The sequence below is a fragment of the Sapajus apella genome, unplaced genomic scaffold (assembly GCF_009761245.1).
Source record: "Sapajus apella isolate SASKATOON/1434 unplaced genomic scaffold, GSC_monkey_1.0 scaffold66, whole genome shotgun sequence".
Taxonomy (NCBI): Eukaryota; Metazoa; Chordata; class Mammalia; order Primates; family Cebidae; genus Sapajus; species Sapajus apella.
In genome coordinates this window covers 9,970,976-9,990,504 of record NW_022437006.1, presented here as the reverse complement: position 1 = coordinate 9,990,504, position 19,529 = coordinate 9,970,976, and the positions used below count along the sequence as shown (strand labels likewise).

The following is a 19,529-nucleotide window of genomic DNA, read 5'->3' as shown; positions in this document are numbered from 1 at the left end:
GAACTACTTGAGAAGCTGTTGTCTGTCTCTTTAGGAGTGATTGGTTAGATTTTAGAAGCAACTCTGCTTAACTAAGCTTCTTGTTTTTCTTTTCTTTTTTTTCTCGGAGATGGAGTTTTGGTCTTGTTGCTCAGGCTGGAGTTCAATGGCGTGATCTCGGCTCACTGTCACCTCCGCCTCCTGGGATAAGCAATTCTCTTGTCTCAGCCTCCCAAGTACCTGAGATTACAGGCATGCACCACCACGCCTGGCTACTTTTGTATTTTTAGTAGAGATGGGGTTTCACCATGTTGGTCAGACTGATCTCAAACTCCTGACCTCAGATCATCAGCCTGCCTCAGCCTCCCAAAGTGCTAGGATTACAGGCATGAGCCACCACACCCACCCAGACTTTAATTTCTTACAGTTTTGTGAAGCAGGATGGGACTGTTCTTTAAACATACGTGTGTGACTTTCTGTCTGAAGTCATTTGTTATACAGTAATCAAACTAATGAATAGAGCTTATGAAATTGTGAATTCTTATATCTTGATTAGAAATTAGTATAGCCTGTAAATATACTAGTTAAAACTTCAGCAGGTCTAATAGATGATTTCACTGAAAGTCAGGCCTCTCGAGTTTTCTACAGTTTTTTACCATTAAAACACCTGAAACTTTAGTAAAATTATATAAACTGTTTAGTTTTCTCATATAATGAAGATGATATCGCCACACTAGAGGTATTGTGAAAGGTTAGACAGCAAACCTATTGGCAAATTTCTTGAAGAAATATCACTTTCTTTCTTCTGTCATACTAGATAACTGAATTACACATTTTTGTTTTTAATCTCCTTTATATTCACTTTGTTTCTTGGAATGAACATTAATCTTTGGTTTGGGATAGTAGTTTATAATTGATATAGTTTACAGAAAGGATCTCCCTTTCAGGCATTTCTTAATATAGTACTTTTTTTAAGTTCATACTAGATCCATCTAATTATGTCTTTATTAAACTTCGGAATCAATTAAACAGACCTTAATTGGATGCCTGCCAGTAGTAGGTTCTAAACTCAGAGGCTTTATTATACTGGTTTGTATTGTACAAAAGGATGTTTTCATGAAACATCCTTTGGGATTAGTGTTTTATGAAACATGTTTGAGGATATGCTGAATTAAATAAGACAAGCTTCTAGTTAAGCATAGCAGACTGATCACTTGTTTAATGCTTTGATCCCTCGTACCCCAAATCTCTACTAAAATGGCAATAAAGGAATGAAAAGAAAAGAGTGGGATTATTTTTGAGATGGAGCCTCACTCTTGTTGCCCAGGCTGGAGTGCAGTGGCACAATCTCAGCTTGCTGTAACCTCCGCCCCCAGATTCAAGCGGTTCTTCTGCCTCAGCCTCCTGAGTAGCTGGGATTACAGGCACGTGCCACCACACCCAGCTAATTTTTGTATTTTTAGTAGATACGGGGTTTCACCATGTTGGTCAGCCTGGTCTCGAACTCCTGACCTCAGGTGATCCGCCCACTTTGGCCTCCCAAAGTGCTGGGATTACAGGTGTGAGCCACCGTGCCCGGCCAAAAAGTTTTAAGCCACAAAGTTTAAGCCACGCAGACAAGAAAGCTGGAGAGAGGGGGACAGCACATAAGACGTGTCCACAAAATAGGAAGTAAAATAGTATTAGAGGAATGGTAAATTATCTTAGCAGAAAGCTGATACATAAACATTTCATGGGGAGAGTGGAGTTAGGAATCTCAAGACAGTTCACATACCATCGAACCTTAGAAAGCTGAGTTTGGAGATGTCAAGTATCTGTGAAGGCAGAGATACGGAATGGTTTCAGAAAACAGAATTGGTTAAAAATTTTTAGATCCTGAAGATTCCTGGCTGAACAGGGTAGAGAAAGGGGTATACCCAATGAAAGACTGGAGATTTACTCTCTAGAGTGAGTACGTGAACGAGATTTAAATTTTAGCATAAATGATTATACAGGAAACAACAGAGAGGGAAATTAAGTCAAATGATGAAGGCTTCTAGTCCTCTACCCAAGATATTTTTCAAAGCACTAGCAGTATTGCTTATTATAATTCTCCAAAATAGGAGATAAGGGACATCTTTTGAAATACTGACTTGCCCAAAAGAAAAAACTTAGAGATAATGCCATTTGAGAGTCTCCCAGTGAAATAACCAGATGTCTGCTTGATCACCCTACAGTGAAACACATTAGCTGAAAGGCTCTGTCCAACCATCTGTACCATTTTCAATCAGTATTTTAGTATCCCGCAAACAATCAAGGATCTCCAGATATTTGAGGGAAATCAACATAATAGAGATCAAAACAGAGATAAAAGGAACCTGATGGGACAGACCCAATGCTGGAAAATAGGGAATAACTTAAAAAAACTTAATATCTTCAAAGCATGAAAGAAGGGATATTTTATCAATGATATGCGAAAAATAATATTTTAAAAAAGAAAGCTTTTAGAAATTAAAAATATTACAGCAAAGATATAAACAGGAGCTGCGCATGGTGGTGCGCACCTCTAACCCCAGCTACTCAGGAAGCTGTGGCGGGAGAATCGCTTGAACCGGGAGGCAGAGGTTGCAGTGAGCCGAGATTGCGCCACTGCACTCCAGCCTGGGTGACAGAGTGAGACTCCATCTCAAAGAAAAAAAATACATATATATATTTTATATATATATATATATAGTGTGTGTGTGTGTGTGTGTGTGTGTGTGTGTGTGTGTGTATAAACAGGAGTAGAAGATAAGCTGAGACGTCTCAGAAACTAGGACCAAAAGTGAAGGAGATGATACCTAGTAAATGAGGAAATAATTATAGCAAGTACTTCATAAAGTTCTAGAAGTCTGAGGATGATAAGAGAGAGAGAAAAAAAAAAACAGACCACATAGAGGAATAGGGTTACAGAGTGTCATCAACAATAGTTGGAGCAGTGGAGCAATGCCTTGAAAATTCTCAAAAAAATAATTACTAACCTAGAGAATTGTAAAACCTATCAAACTGTCCATCGTATATTAACTCAGAATAAGAATAATGATATTCTCTAATACATAAGAATTCAAAAATTAATTCCCATTCTTTCCCCCTTCTGCTGGAGGATGTGTATACTTCACTAAATGAGATAGTAACTGGAAGAACAATGTGAGATTCAGAAAATGAGTTCCAACTCAGGAAAAGATAAAAAGGAAAAAGAGGATTATCAGGATAATGACAGAGAACAATCCCAGAATGACGATTGAACAGCAGCTTTGAGAGTTACCAGTTCATATTGGAGCAGGACAAAGAGTTTTGCTAGGAGAGTGGGGAACAAGCTTTATGGATGAGTTGTTGTTTTTGAGTGTCTTAAACTTAGATTATAAATCTAAGTATAACTTTTTTTGTTGTAAATCTAAGTATAACTTTTGTCATAGTTAGCTAAATTAATGGTGGATAATACAGGAAGAAAAGGAAAAGAGAAAACAAATCCATTATTAACCCTAGGAAAAGCAAGAATCTATTAAAAATGTAACAATTCATTATATGGTTCAGCTGTTATTAATGCTTAAATGATTATAATGTAACACTGCTACATTGTGTTGATATATTTGTATATCAAAAAGGATAATATAGGCAGAGTAAAGATAGACGATAAGGCAGGATGGCATAAAAAGAAAAATCTTTATCTTCCATAGTGGAAAAAGGAAATCACCAGAAAATATCCGAAACTGGCCATGTGTGGTGGCTCACGCCTGTAATCCCAGCACTTTGGGAGGCCAAGATGGGTGGATCACCTAAGGTCAGGAGTTCAAGACCAGCCTGACCAACTGTATCTCTACTAAAAATACAAAAATTAGCTAGGCGTAGTGGTGTGTGCCTGTAGTTCCAGCTACTTGGGAGGCCGAGACGAGAATTGCTTGAACCTGGGAGGCAGAGGTTGCAGTGAGCCGAGATTGTGCCACTGTACTCCAACCTGGCCAGACTTCATTTCAAAAAAAAGAAACAAAAGAAAATATCTGAAACCGAAAATAAAGGTAGAGTAGTACAAGGATGTTATTTAGAAATAAAGAAATAAATATTAGAAGAAACAGCCAAAGGATTTAATGAGTGCTTTGGGGAAACAGAAATCAAGAGTGAGTATTTCTGCAATTTTTCTTTAGAAGATTGGAAATACTGTTTGATTTATTAAAGTATGTACATGCATTAATTTGATAAAAATTAAATGAAAAGGAATATCACTGCTCTCCAAAGACAGACAGGTAGGGTGGATTTGTGAAACGATCCTCAGGAAACCACAATTTAGACAAATTCACCAGTATTGAATACTTTAGAAACTACCATTCAAGCTGCTCAGAAATTATCTGAGAATTCCCCAGAAATACGTGAAATAGCTTTTGGACTGGCTTTTCACATGTAGCTTTGCCCAGAGAAAACTAACAGTTCTTTCAGTAGAGAGCATTTTATCTAATGATGGCTTTCTGAGATAGGCTTCCAAGTGAAAGAATGCTGTGTGAACACTACATACTTACTAAGTGTTGAGTGAATGAAACCTGAAACAAAACATCTCAGCATCCTTAGGGCATAAAAGACACTATGTAGGTATAGCACGGGGCAATTCTATGTCTAGCTGAAGGCACATGGTTCTTTCTAAGACTGTATTTGTATAACTACCATATATTTTTACTTCTTGCTTCTTAAGCAGTTTTAAAAATCAGTGTTACCATCTTTTAGATATAGATCAAAGGGGTAAGGCAGTAAGTGCTGGAACTCAGCCTGTCCCCCTGCCACCGACACTGAATTTGTTAATAGTAGTTCTGACAGGGACTTGTGCAAAACCAAACAGATGTTGTGTAATAACTTAAAAGGAAATTAGTATGCTATTAAGTAGAAAGCAGGCTATTACCAACTGGACTAACAGAAGTAAACCAAAATACATATGATCTTCCAGTGCAGGGAACAAGCCTCTACTTAGTGTGATTTATTTCGAACAATCTCAGTAGGCCCTTTGTGAGGCAAGCAAGGTGGAAAATTTGTCATATGCACTGTAGACAAGTCATAAACAATGCATCCACCAACACTGTTGTAACAGAAAGCTGTTTCAGTCAACACTTCCACTTTTTCCTTTAAGTATAAAATTTGAAGGAGATAACTTACTTAAAGTGGGTGCCAGTGGCTAAATGGTAATTTGTGGTTAACAAGAGCTGAAGGCCCCAGGTCCCCTAGTCAGCCCCTGCTTGAGATAGCTACCTGTTTTCTAGATGATAGCTGGAAATGTTAAGTGGATTATTGATGTTAAATAGTTTGACTTCTTGTGTATACCTTATGTTATAAGATAGTTTAAGTTTGCATAAGGTAGCATAAAATGTTGAGTAGAATTTTAACTCACATGTAAGGAAAGCAGGTTTTGCATACTTCACCCAATTTTCTCTATTGTGGCCTTTTGTATTTTACTTGTATTGGTAGCTTAACAAGATAAGATGAAATCAGCATTTGGGAATAGTGTGCAAAAAATTGTGTATTATTTGAAATGCAGCTATTCTACATATTTCAGCCCTTGCCAGTGTGCTAGTATGAATGCTGGTTTACAGCCTTTTTAATAAAAATTAATACAAGGTAACCAAGTCCTTTTGTGTCTTTGTACAGGCAACTCTTTATACAGTGAAACAGGAGGAAAGAAAAATGCAGCAATAAAGATAAATAAGGTTTGTTGACACCAAGAAAAATCTTTTTCTTAGATAATAACAGGTTATTTAGCCCATAAATAACCAGTGCTTCGGGTGTATCAAAATATTTAAGTATAACTGTTATTTACCTATTAGAGATATTTTTATTTGTTGTTTCACTAATTACTTTTTACTTTTCTAGCCTCAGAGATCAAATTGGAGTACAAATCAGTGCTTCAGAAATTTTTTCTCCAATATGTTTTCTTCTATTAGTCACCCTGGAGAATCTTCCTTTACCTATAGAGCTTATTGGTTAGTATTTTCTACTTTTAATTTATGCTGCTTATACTTGATGTTTAATGATTATAATTAACTTTTGCTAGAAATTTAAACTCTGGGCCCAATAAAAACTGAAAGGCCCACCTTGGTTTGTTGTTGTTGCTTTTTGGTTTTTTTTTTTTTTTTTTTTGGAAAGTAAACTAGCTCTATGCAAGAGAAAACCTGTTAATTTTGGGAGCTTCTCTGTTGTGCAATGATTATGCCAGTACTCTTTGTTTTCATTAATAAGTAGTTGTATATAAGCTTTCTATATGCTAAAGAAGCAGGTTATTTATTAAATTGCGGGAACGGTACCTCAAGCAGAATGCTTCTAGAGCTGATCCACTCATGTTGAATCCTAGTGACTGGCATGTAGATACTAAGTAGATATTTATGGAATTTGAAGATTAAATTGAAGCTTTAAAATCATGTACAGTTAGTTGAGCCAGCCACACAGAATAAGATTGTTTGATTTAATTTTAGAGCTTGGCAAGGTAACAAAAAAATAATTATATCTGAGGAGGCTTTTGAAAAGCTGTACTATACCCATTTTTGGTTGCAGTAATCATACCCTCCTTTATTTTCTTCTTTTGTTTTAGGCTTAGTTTCAACTGGGAAACAATTGCATCTAGAATTTTTTTCTATCAATAATGAGGATATTAGTCTGACTTGACTTTATTAAAAAAAATCTGTCAATATGGAAATTCAAGGGTTATTTTTAATAATCAAATACAATTTTGATTTGCAGTACACCAATTTTACTTATCTTAGGACTGAGTTTATTTTAAAAGTGTTTAAATAGAAAAAAGCTCTCATTCTTGTACGTGTGATTCATAATGCTAGGTACAAAAACAGCTGCTTTTTTTTTGTATGATCTAATTGTTTCTTTGAACCTAAAATTGTGAGATTCTGATGAATGTCTAAAATTTGTCTTTTAGTACAGAATTTCTAGAAGTCAGTGAAATCAGTGCATTGATTAGGCAGAAGAGACAGGATCTGGAATTGTCATGGTTTCCTGATACATTACCTGGTATTGGAAGGTAAAAATAAACAAATTATTTACTCTAGTGTTTACATGCTTACATGAACAAGATAGCATTAGTACTAAACAGGGGTACCTTACTCAATTGTTATTTTCCTAAGGAAGTTTTGTGCAAATTAAACTTTGGTGTTTCAAATGCCCAACAAAGATTGCTATATAAAGGACCCCTTAGAAAGTAAATAATTCTTAATTTATCTGTTTAACAAGTATAGCTATGTGTATGCTAGATTTATTAAACTATTTGATCAAGTGCCACTCTGACACTCATGACTTTCTGTAATCTAGTTTTTTCTTTCTTAGTTTAGTTCTGAAGCTACTAAGATGGTGGCTAGATATGTAATACATATTTAAATGAAGCTCCTAAGTAAAGATTAGGCTCACTGCCTGAGTTTTATATTAATTCCTGTAACATGTTATGACTTTATTTTATATGTCACTATATAGTCCTGTATAGGGCATTCACCCTCTAGGAATGATGGCAGAACATAATAGAAGTCAAATGAAGAAGTCCTGATGTATGTCCTATGAAACCCTTCTTTACAGTTACATATTTCTATACATGTACATGTTACATGTTTTTTTCCATGCTTCTCTTCTATTCCAGAATCTCACCTTATACTGAATCAGATAGTCTTTTGTTAGCAGATCTAAATGAATAAGAAAAAAAAAATGCTGAGAAGTGGTTTGGGTTTCAGTGCAGAAAATTTGAGGCGGAGGGGTCTTGACAGGTCTCTAGGGGACACTGAGACCTTTAAAGAGCCATCCCCAGGTCAAGGAATTTTAGAATATAACATAATGGTATAAATCAGTTCCTTGGTTCCCTGGAAAGGAGGGAGAAGAATACAAAGGAGTGTGAGGACACTTTCTGGAGGGACAGAAATATTTTATTTCTTGATTGGAGTGGCGTTTACACAGACATATACATATGCACACAGTTTGGTCAAAAGTTAGAAAATATACGCTTAAAATCTGTGCATTTTATGTTGAATTATACCTCAAAGTTGATTTTTTTTAGAGGAGTGAAGAATATGATGAAAGCTAGAAAAATTCTTGACAAAATACTACATAAATTATTTCAAAGAGAACTGTCTAAGTTTCTTTCATCTTTTCTTTGCCATGAGTTTATCAGAAAAACGTATTTTTAAAGGTTTTTTATTCTGAGTTGCAGCCAATTGGTAGCTATTTTTAGACAAGGAGTAACCTTGAATTTACATTGTTAGTTATTTGGACAAAAAATGTTTAAGCACTGTATTTTAATATTGCTAACCTGATTTAGAGAATTAATACTTTTAAATTGCTGGTTTAATTTTTTAAACCATTTAAACAAAAATGTCTTTATTATGTTTTCAGAATTGGTTTTATACCCTGGAATGTTGAAACAGAAGTCCTTCCTCTCATTTCTTCTGTGTTGCCAAGAACTATTTTTCCAACGAGTACCATATCTTTAGAAAATTTTGGTAAAGTTTGTGAAATCATTTTCTATTTTAAAAATTATTATTAGTTTCTTCAAGTTTCATAAAAATGTGTGTTTGATTACATACAAAAGCTGTGAAATAAGGTATAGTAACTTGTAAACTTCTATAAATATTTGGACAGTGACTTAACTTTAAAATTGCTTTGGCTGGGCGCAGTGGGTCAGGCCTGTAATCCCACCGCTTTGGAAGGCCGAGGTGGATGGATCACAAGGTCAAGAGATTGAGACCATCCTGCCCAACATGGTGAAACCCCATCTCTACTAAAAAATACAGAAATTAGCTGGGCGTGGTGGCATGCGCCTGTAGTCCCAGCTACTCGGGAGGCTGAGGCAGGAGAATTGTTTGAACCCGGGAGGCAGGGGTTGCAGTGAGTCGAGATCACGCCACTGCACTCCAGCCTGGCGCATGGTGACAGAGCAACACTCTGTCTCAAAAAAAAACAAAATGCTTCAACTAGAGTATATATATACAATGGAATATTTTTCTGCCACACACACAAAAAAGGAAATCCTGTTGTTTGTGACAACATGGATCAATCTGGAGGGCATTATGCTGGGTGAATAAGGAAGGCACAGTAAGACAAATACCACATGATCTCACTTCTGTGTGGAATTGAAAAAAGTTGATCTCATAGAACTAGACTGTAGACTAGGGGGTGGTGTAGTTGTGAGGTGGAGGTTGTTTGTCAAAGGATACAAAATTTCAGCTAGTAGAATAAGCTCTAAAGATCTATGTATAATGTGATGACTATAATAATACAGTTGACCCTTTAACAACACAGGTTTTAACTGTGTGGAGACATTCATATGTGAATTTTGAAAAATAAATATATTGAATTTTTTTGGAGATTTGCAACACTGAAAAAAAAAAACTCACAAATTGCATAGCCTATAGTGAAAAATTAAAAGTATGTCATTAATGCATAAAATATATGTAGGTACTAATCTATTTTATCATTTACTACCATAAAATATATACAAATCTATGATAAAAAGTTAAAATTTATCAAAACATATACACACTCAGACTACATGGTGCCACCATTTGAAGTCATGAGAAATGTAAACAACTATAAAGATACAGTATTAAATCATAACTGTGTAACATTAACTATAGCACATATTTACCACTGTAATAATTTTGTGGCCACCTCCTGTTGCTATTCTGGTGAACTCAAGTGTTGTGAATATCTGGGAGGTCGAGTGAGCCGTGATTGCACCACTGCACTCTAGCCTTTGCAACACAATAAGAGCCTGTCTCAAAAGAAAAAAAAAAAACACCTGGCTGGGCGTGGTGGCTCACACACCTGTAATCCCGGTACTTTGGGAGGCTGAGGCGGATAGATCACGAGGTCAGGAGTTCAAGACCAGCCTGGCCAAGATGGTGAAACCCTGCCTCTACTAAAAACACAAAAAAATTAACCAGATGTAGTGGTACGCGCCTATAGTACCAGCTACTTGGTAGGCTGAGGTTGCAGTGAGCTGAGATTGCGCCACAGCACTCCAGCCTGGGTGACAGAGTGAGACTACATCTAAAAAAAAAAAAAAAAAACAAAAAGAAAAAACACAAAACGTGGTGTAATGTAGTCATCTCCACGTAAGCGTTTGTCTTTCTAATAGATTGCATATGACAGTGAAATGTGATCTCTTGCAGTGCTTGCATATTTTTCAAAGTGTTTAGTGCTCAATACTGTAAACCTTGAGTAACACCTTGGGGACCCACATAAAGTGCCATTAGTGATGTAGGAAGTGCTCCCAAGAGGCACAGAAAAGTCATGGCATTATAAGAAGTTGTTTAATTCCTTGATAGGAACTTTAGATTGAGATCTATAGCTGCTGTTGCCTGCCATTTCAGACAGATGATTCGTCTTGCAAACGAATGATATAAGCTTATGGTATTGGTAAATACAGTACAGCACTGTAATGTATTTTCTGTTATGACTTTGGTAACAACCTCTTCTTTAGCTTATTGTAAGAATACAGTATGTAACATATATAACATTAAAAATATGTTAATTCACTGTTATCAGTAAGAAGTCTGGTGAAAATTTAAGTTTGGGGGAGTAAAAACTATGTCAATTTTTGGCTGTGTGGGGGGTTGGTGCTCCTAATCCCTGTGTTGTTAAAAGTTCAACTATATTGTATTGTTGAAAATTGCAAGAGAGTGGGTATAAACTGTTCTCACTAAATTATAACTATGTGAGGTGTAGTGCATTTATTAAGTAGCTAGATTTAGTCATTCCACAATGTATATGTACTTCAAAGCATCATGTTGTACATAGTGAACACATAAAGTTTTATCTGTCAGTTTTAAAATTAAAAAATATTCTAACTAGAAACTCTGTGCTACAGTTTTTAGAAATTACAATTTGGAGGCTTTGAAGAACTGATTACAAGTCTCCTTTCTGTTTTGGGCTTTCCTGTCCAAACCATAGATCTTTAGAAGTAACATCTGTTAATTATTAATAAATAGTTTGAGTCTTTGTTAATTCATGGATAATTTGACAGTTTTCTCTCACCTTTTGCCTAGATAATACCAGTTCATGGCCAGGCGCAATAGCTCACGCCTGTATGCCCAGCACTTTGGGAGGCCAAGGCAGGCAGATCACTTAAACTCAGAAGTTTGAGACCAGCTTGGGCAACATGGCGAAACCCTGTTGTATTAAAAATACAAAAATTACCTGGGCATGGTAGTGCATGCCTGTAGTCCCAGCTATTCGGGATGCTAAGGTGGGAGGATCACTTGAGCCTGGAAGGTTGAGGCGGCAGTGAGCCATGATCACTCCAGTGATCACACCATTGCACTCTAGCCTGGGTGACAGAGTGAGACCCTGTCTCAAAAAAAAAAATCATTAAGCAGGTAGCAGTTATAAGACCAAATATTATTTTCCTTTTTTCCCCTATAAAATTGCCCACTTGAACCAAATCTAGTTGTTACTTATTTCAGTGTCATTAAGAAAGATGATGAATACCTCACACTACTCTGATGTTAGTAGCTGTGCATTTATTAATAGTTTTAAGTATTTTGCTTCACTCTGTCGCAGAGTATTTTATGCTAAAATTAGCTGAAGCCAAATTACTGTTTCTTAAAACACATATTTTTTACTTTTTTTAAAAAAAAAATATTATTAGGTACTTCTTGCAAGGGATATGCATTAGCACATACTCAAGAAGGGGAAGAAAAGAAGCAAACTTCTGGTACATCAAATACCAGAGGATCAAGACGAAAACCTGCAATGACAACTCCTACAAGGAGGTCTACACGTAACACAAGAGCTGAAACAGTCAGTCAGTCTCAGAGATCCCCAATATCAAATAATTCTGGGTGTGATGCCCCAGGTAACAGTAATCCATCTTTAAGTGTTCCTTCTTCAGCTGAGTCAGAAAAGCAAACAAGACAGGCTCCAAAACGGAAGTCTGTAAGAAGAGGAAGAAAACCAGCTTTACTGAAAAAGAAACTTCGGAGCTCTGTAGCTGCCCCTGAAAAATCATCTTCCAATGATTCAGTAGATGAAGAAACAGCAGAATCTGACACATCACCTGTGTTAGAAAAAGAGCACCAATCAGATGTAGACAGTAGTAACATTTGTACTCTGCAGACACATACAGAAAACCAGTCTAACTGTTTGAAAAGTTGCAATGAGCAAACAGAAGAAAGTGAGAAACAGACTGCAAATCATGATACAGAGGAAAGAGTAGAATCTTTATCTTCTGAGTCTTGTGCTCAAGATCCTCCTGTGCTAGTTGGTGAGGAAGGCAAATTTCAAAAACTTGAGAATACAGGTATAGAGGCTAAAGTTTTGTGTGTGGAAAGTGAGATTTCTAAAAATATTTTTGAAAAAGGAAGTGATCCATTGGAAAAGCAAGACCAGATATCTGGATTTTTAGAATCAGAGGTAAAGGCAGATGTATGTACAGTTCATCTTCCAAATGATTTTCCTACATGTTTAACATCTGAAAGCAAAGTACACCAACCTGTATCTAGTCCTGTAAGTGAGTTATCTGAGAATGTAGAGTCAGTGGTTAATAAAGAAAAAATGACAGAGAGTTCCATAGTAGAAATTACTGAACATAAAGATTCTACACTAAAAACAGAGGAGCTTATAGAGAGCCCCAAGTTAGAATCTTCTGAGGATGAAATTATACAAACAGTGGGCAGAAGATCTATTATGAGCCCAGAGGTTCAATTGCTTGAGCATGTTGAAACTGAAGATGCAGAAATAATTGCAACATGTGATACATCTGGGAATGAAGATTTCAATAATATTCAAGACTCTGAAAATAATTTATTAAAAAATAATCTTTTGAACACCAAACTGGAAAAACCTTTAGAAGAAAAGAATGAATCACTCATCGAACATCCCAGATCTACAGAGTTGCCTAAAACACACGTTAATCAGATTGAGAAGCATTTTAACGAGGACAACAATGAAATGATACCTATGGAGTGTGATTCATTTTGCGGTGACCAAAATGAATCTGAAGTTGAACCATCTGTAAATGCTGATCTTAAACAAATAAATGAAAATTCTGTGATACACAGTTCTGAAAATAATATGTCGTCTTCAGATCTTGCAGATGAAAAGGTTGAAACTATATCTCAACCATCTAAATGCCCAATAGATACTGTAGACAAAGTCAAAAAGCCTCGTACTCGAAGATCTAGATTTCATTCTCCATCTACAACTTGGTCTCCCAACAAAGACACTCCACAAGAAAAGAAGCGGCCCCAGTCTCCATCTCCCAGAAGAGAAATTAGGAAAGAAAGCAAGAAGTCTGAATCACCATCTCCTAAGAATGAGTCTGCCAGAGGCCGGAAAAAATCCCGTTCTCAGTCCCCAAAAAAGGATATTGCAAGAGAAAGGAGGCAATCTCAGTCTCAGTCTCCAAAAAGGGATAATACTAAGGAAAGCAGAAGATCTGAATCACTGTCCCCAAGAAGAGATACTTTGAGAGAGAACAAAAGATCTCAACCAAGAGAGAAAGATTCCTCCCCAGGAGAAAAATCCAGGTCCCAGAGCAGAGAAAGAGAAAGTGATAGAGATGGGCAGAGGAGAGAGAGAGAAAAGAGAACCAGAAAGTGGTCTAGGTCCAGATCTCATTCTAGGTCCCCCTCAAGATGTAGAACAAAAAGTAAGAGTTCATCATTTGGTAGAAATGACAGAGATAGTTACACTCCCCGCTGGAAGGGAAGATGGGCAAATGATGGTTGGAGATGTCCACGAGGAAATGATCGGTACAGAAAGAATGACCCAGAGAAACAGAATGAAAATACAAGAAAAGAAAAAAATGACATCCACCTAGATGCTGATGATCCAAATTCTGCTGACAAACATAGGAATGACTGTCCCAGTTGGATAACAGAAAAAATAAACTCTGGGCCTGATCCAAGAACCAGAAATCCAGAAAAGTTGAAAGAGTCTCATTGGGAAGAAAAAAGAAATGAAAATTCAGGAAATTCTTGGAATAAAAACTTTGGTTCTGGTTGGGTATCTAACCGTGGTAGAGGCAGAGGCAACCGTGGCAGAGGCACTTACAGAAATAGTTTTGCCTACACAAATCAGAATGAAAATAGGTGGCAAAATCGAAAGCCCCTCTCAGGGAATTCAAACAGTTCGGGGAGTGAATCTTTCAAGTTTGTGGAACAGCAGTCCTATAAGCGGAAAAGTGAACAAGAGTTCTCATTTGATACACCAGCAGATAGATCTGGGTGGACATCTGCATCTAGCTGGGCTGTGAGAAAGACTTTGCCAGCAGATGTACAAAACTACTACTCGCGACGAGGCAGAAATTCTTCAGGTCCACAGTCTGGATGGATGAGACAAGAGGAGGAAACATCTGGACAGGGTAATGTATTCTTTTTTGTTTATTGATACTGTTTTATTTGAAGAATTATAAATTTAATATGTTTTTAATATGAGTTGAAATGATCCTTATTTGTAGTTTTTATAATGTTAAGCTGAACCCTAGTTGTTTACAAGTCACTTTGCATTATATAAATATATATACATGTACATTTATCTACATCAGTATATTTTTAATCCTATCTCTGCTCCAAACCTTGCCAAAGACTTAAATATTTTCAGCACTGTTTGCTACAATAGAATAGTTTGGGATATTCCTATGCAGGATTCAACAACTAATTTGTTTATTTCAGATATGTGCGCTTTTAATTTTTTTGATCATTGTTCTTATAGAAATAAAATAAGCCATTGTTTTAATAATAAAGATTTATCTTTCCTTTTTTTCTTGCTAAGAACATTGCAAGAAAAAGGCTGTTGAAGATATAAAAATTGAATAATCTTACTTATAATTTAGTAACTAAGTTTTATGTGATTTTTTTTAACTAGTCAGTTTCTTGAGCTACTGATTGTTGTTATATGTTTTTGCATAAACTTATTCTTAAAAATATTTTCAGTTGAATGTTTTCTTTCATTTAGAAAGTCAGTCCACATTATTTAGAAATGACAGGATTAAATTAAACAATTGGAGATTGGTATTGGTGTATTGAGCCTCTTAATTGCTGTTTAATTTTATTGTAACCAGTGGTTCGTTGTTTCTCTGTGTAAAGAGATTTGTGACATGAGTTTTTTCACAAGCTTTTTTTCTTTTGATAGATTCTAGCCTAAAAGACCAAACAAACCAGCAAGTTGATGGTTCTCAGCTACCTATAAATATGATGCAACCACAAATGAATGTAATGCAACAACAAATGAATGCACAACACCAGCCTATGAATATCTTCCCATATCCAGTGGGTGTTCATGCTCCTTTGATGAACATCCAACGCAATCCATTTAACATTCATCCTCAGCTACCCTTGCATCTCCACACAGGAGTGCCCGTCATGCAGGTAGCCGCTCCTACCAGTGTATCTCAGGGACTACCACCACCGCCACCCCCTCCCCCACCATCCCAACAAGTCAACTACATTGCTTCACAACCAGATGGAAAGCAGTTGCAGGTATGTTTTTAGCAACTCAAGTTTAATCAATATAGCCATTGTAAACATTTAGCTGTTAAGGACAGATGTCCAAAAAAAGGCATCCTGGCCTCCAAAAACAATTGTTTATTTTAGTTATGGTAAACCTTCATAATCCCTCTTTCACTGTCCTTCTCAAAACACTCCAACTCCCAAATTAGAAAATCAATTGAATACATATTACCAAATCCAGGCTACATATATGCTGTTATTTATATCTGAACAGGATTTTATTTTCACATTGAATAACCAAATTGGAATCAAGTGGTGGATGCTTTACATTTTTCCCATTTTGCATTGTTTAACCCATATGGGGCGGTGGGAACTAGTGATTAAGCACTGTGATGAAGGTTTATTGTCTTGTTTGGAGAAACACTAGATAAAGCTGTTCATTATCCATTACCATCTGTGTTTCATTTTCATGAATTTATCATGCTAAAAAGGAGAAGTGCCTGTATGAGCCACAGAAAATTTGAATAATTTGCAAACATTGTATTGCATATAATTTTATGTCTGCCTTTCCAAAAGTTTAGAACCCTAGGCCGGGCACGGTGACTCACGCCTGTTATCCCAGCACTTTGGGAGGCCAAGTTGGGTGGATCAGTTGGGGTCAGGAGTTCGTGACCAGCCTGGCCAACATGGCAAATCCCTGTCTCTACTAAAAGTACAAAAATTAGCCAGGCATGGTGGTGTGCGCCTGTAATCCCAGCTACTTGAGGCTGAGGCAGGAGAATCACTTGACTGGGAGTGGGAGGTTGCAGTGAGCCAAGATCGTGCCACTGTATTCCAGCCTGGGTGACAGAGTAAGGCTCCGTCTCAAAAAAAAAAAAATTAGGCCAGGCACAGTGGCTCATGCCTGTAATCCCAGCACTTTGGGAGGCCAAGGTGGGCGGATAACCTGAGGTCCGGAGTTTGAGATCAGCCCAACCAACATGGAAAAACCCCATCTCTACTAAAAATACAAAATTAGCTGGGCCTTGGGGGCGCATGTGTGTAATCCCAGCTACTCGGGAGGCTGAGGCAGCAGAACCACTTGAACCCAGGAGGCGGAGGTTGCAGTGAGCTGAGATAGCGCCATTGCACTCCAGTCTGGGCAACAAGAGTGAAACTCTGTCTCAAAAAAAAAAAAAAAAAAATTAGAATCCTGACAGTAAAATAGAATTGAAGAATGGGGAAATTGGATCTTAGTATTTGGGATCTTAATCTTGTTCTATCAATTTACTGCAAGCCATTTGACTTTACTACCTCATTTTTTCCAATCTTTAAAGTGGGCACACTTATTTTCATTAATATTCCTAAAGATTCTTGCAGGAAAGATACAGTTCTTTTTGTTTTGTATTGTATTGTATTGTAGTTTTGAGACAGGGTCTGACTCTTGCTGGAGTACAGTGGCATGATCTCGGCTCACTGCAACCTCTGCCTCCCAGTTTCAAGTGATTCTCCCCAGCCTCCCAAGTAGCTGGGATTACAGGCATGCACCACCATGCCTGGCTAATTTTTGTACTTTTAGTAGAGACTGGGTTTCACCATGTTTGCCAGGCTGATCCTGAACTCCTGACCTCAGGTGATCACCCGCCTCGGCCTCGCAAAGTTCTGGGATTACAGGCGTGAGCCACCATGCCCGGCCGATATGATTCTTTAAATACTGTTCTCCTTCTTCTTTTTAGTGTTGCTGTCAGAATGTTATAATACATATATATAAAATTTTAAAGTCATGTTGACATATATAAATAAGGCCCTGTTTAAGAGTGTTACTCAGTTTTCTTTAAAGAGCCCTTTAGATATAAATGACCTGAAATATGCATTTTTCTTTAGTCCTAAGGTTGGTTCACTTTGTGTTTTTTAATGTTATTTCTAATACATCACTAAAAGACATCCATCGAGTACAAGTAATTCATTAACTGATAACTCTTTAAAACAGGGTATTCCTAGTTCTTCTCATGTAAGTAATAACATGAGTACACCAGTTTTGCCTGCTCCGACAGCAGCCCCAGGAAATACGGGAACGGTTCAGGGACCAAGTTCTGGTAATACTTCGTCATCAAGTCACAGCAAAGCCTCTAATGCTGCTGTAAAATTGGCAGAAAGCAAAGTAAGTGTTACAGTGGAAGCCAGCGCAGATAGCTCGAAGACAGACAAGGCAAGTTCAAGGTTGAGAGCAACCTCCATAATTCTGTATGTTTTATAATGGTGAAAAAATGTCAGCTTTTTATTGTATGAGTGGTGAAAGGAATTTCTTATTGGCAGTCTGAATGCCAGTATTATTTGAAGGATTCTGTCTAGATGTGTTGATGTCCAGTAACTTACTGGTAGTATTTTATAATTGTTTTCAGAAATGTTTGATATGTTTTAGTAAATAAACTGTTTTATATTTGTCACATTAATAGTTGGAGAGTTTCTTATTGTAAATGTCAAGTATTTCAGTTTCTTTTTTGGAATTCTGTGAGAGTATATGATTTGTAAATAACAAATTATACATTTTCTTCTTATCAGAAATTGCAGATTCAAGAAAAAGCAGCACAAGAGGTAAAATTGGCCATTAAGCCATTTTACCAAAATAAAGATATCACCAAGGAAGAATATAAAGAAATTGTACGGAAAGCAGTAGATAAAGTAAGTTATGGCTTTAGTGAAATGTATGCATATTGTTTTGAACCACCTGTTTTAATACATGAATTCTGAGGTTTAATTAAAATAATAAAAGCTAGCTTCTACTAATTCTTGTCTGCCTTTTGCCTTTTGAATAGTTTGTATAAGATAATGAAACATGAAAATAAGTCTGTTTATCTCTTTGAGGTTGTTTTTCACAAAGCTTTCTATTTTGGCTTTAATCCTTTAAGCATGAAAAAAGTTTACTGTCCCCGCCCTCGTTTTTTTCTTAGGTTTGTCATAGTAAGAGTGGAGAAGTAAATTCTACCAAAGTGGCAAATCTGGTTAAAGCCTATGTAGACAAATATAAATATTCACGGAAGGGGAGCCAAAAGAAAACTCTGGAAGAACCTGTGTCTACTGAAAAAAACATAGGCTGAAATGGGGAACGCTGTAAAGGACATTATCAGGATATCTGCAAAGTGCAATTTCAACATGTACCATTAACTGAAAATCATGCATAACTGTGATTGAAATTTGGTTTTGATAAAATTATTTTTTTAACATAGGATATGATGTTTTGTTCTAAATAAATATAGTTCTGCACTGCAACTTCTGTATCCTTCCTTCCCCTCCACCCTCCCTGACAAAATTCAAGGGAAAGTAAAGGGTTTAAAGGAATGTGCATCTTTACTAGGACTGTATTATAGTGTGGATACTGGAAGATGTATAGCTTTCTGATTAGAGCAATGGAGTGCATAAATTAGAAACTGCTAAGTGCACTGGTTTAGAAGAGATTATATATAATGCATTTATTCTGTCAGGTTAAAATATAAAATATGATCTTTATGATTTTTCCCTCTAATTATAGAAAGTTAAATAATGTATTACAATGAAAAATATTTCTAATATTAAATAGAACATATCAATTGCAGGGTTCCTAATGTGTATTTTTAAAGCACATATCAGAATAAATCACCTAGATAGAAAAAAAATTATCACGAGTAAAATTTAGTGTTCAAAATGTTCAGACACTCTTCACCTATTGTATGACCAAATAAAGGTTATGCTGCTTGTTTTTCTTTTGTGCCTTTTTTTTTAACCCCTTAATTGAGGTAAGCAATTTGACTTACTAGATACAACTTCGGCAGTTCAAAGTCTTTGTTGAAGACTTTGAGGAAAAAGATTTGGAAGAAGTGTTGACTTTCAGCCAGGCATGATAGCTCACACCTGTAATCCCAGCACTTTGGGAGGCCAAGGCGGGTGGATCACCTGAGGTCGGGAGATCAAGAGCAGCCTGGTCAACATGGCGAAACCCTGTCTCTACTAAAAATACAAAAATTAGCCAGGCGTGGTGGTGCACACCTGTAATCCCAGCTACTTGGGAGGCTGAGGCAGGAGAATCGCTTGAACCCAGGAGACAGAGTGAGCAGAGACCACACCAGTGCACTCTAGCCTGGGCAACAGGAGCAGGAAAAAAAA

At 36.7% G+C, this 19,529-nt stretch overlaps 1 protein-coding gene and 1 long non-coding RNA gene across 6 annotated transcripts in view; both read left to right on the top strand.

The window, feature by feature from the left end:
* Positions 1 to 19,128, top strand: part of SCAF11 (SR-related CTD associated factor 11) — a 78,660-nt gene extending 59,532 nt beyond the window's left edge. For 2 of the 5 annotated variants that reach the window (XM_032248386.1, XM_032248387.1), the window contains 9 exons: positions 5,623 to 5,681; positions 5,845 to 5,954; positions 6,899 to 7,000; positions 8,353 to 8,459; positions 11,609 to 14,323; positions 15,094 to 15,440; positions 17,380 to 17,598; positions 17,952 to 18,071; positions 18,341 to 18,773. In XM_032248386.1, coding sequence (XP_032104277.1) covers positions 5,623 to 5,681; positions 5,845 to 5,954; positions 6,899 to 7,000; positions 8,353 to 8,459; positions 11,609 to 14,323; positions 15,094 to 15,440; positions 17,380 to 17,598; positions 17,952 to 18,071; positions 18,341 to 18,487 — 3,926 coding nt within the window. In that variant the 3' untranslated portion in view covers positions 18,488 to 18,773. Of the gene's footprint in view, positions 1 to 5,622; positions 5,682 to 5,844; positions 5,955 to 6,898; positions 7,001 to 8,352; positions 8,460 to 11,608; positions 14,324 to 15,093; positions 15,441 to 17,379; positions 17,599 to 17,951; positions 18,072 to 18,340 lie in introns of all 5 variants that reach the window. The other 3 variants (XM_032248388.1, XM_032248385.1, XM_032248389.1) reach the window with 3 other exon arrangements.
* Positions 8,903 to 11,589, top strand: LOC116530330. Its single transcript, XR_004259945.1, has 2 exons — positions 8,903 to 9,674; positions 11,233 to 11,589. It is a non-coding gene; the product is annotated as an uncharacterized LOC116530330 (long non-coding RNA).
* Positions 19,129 to 19,529: the final 401 nt, after the last annotated feature.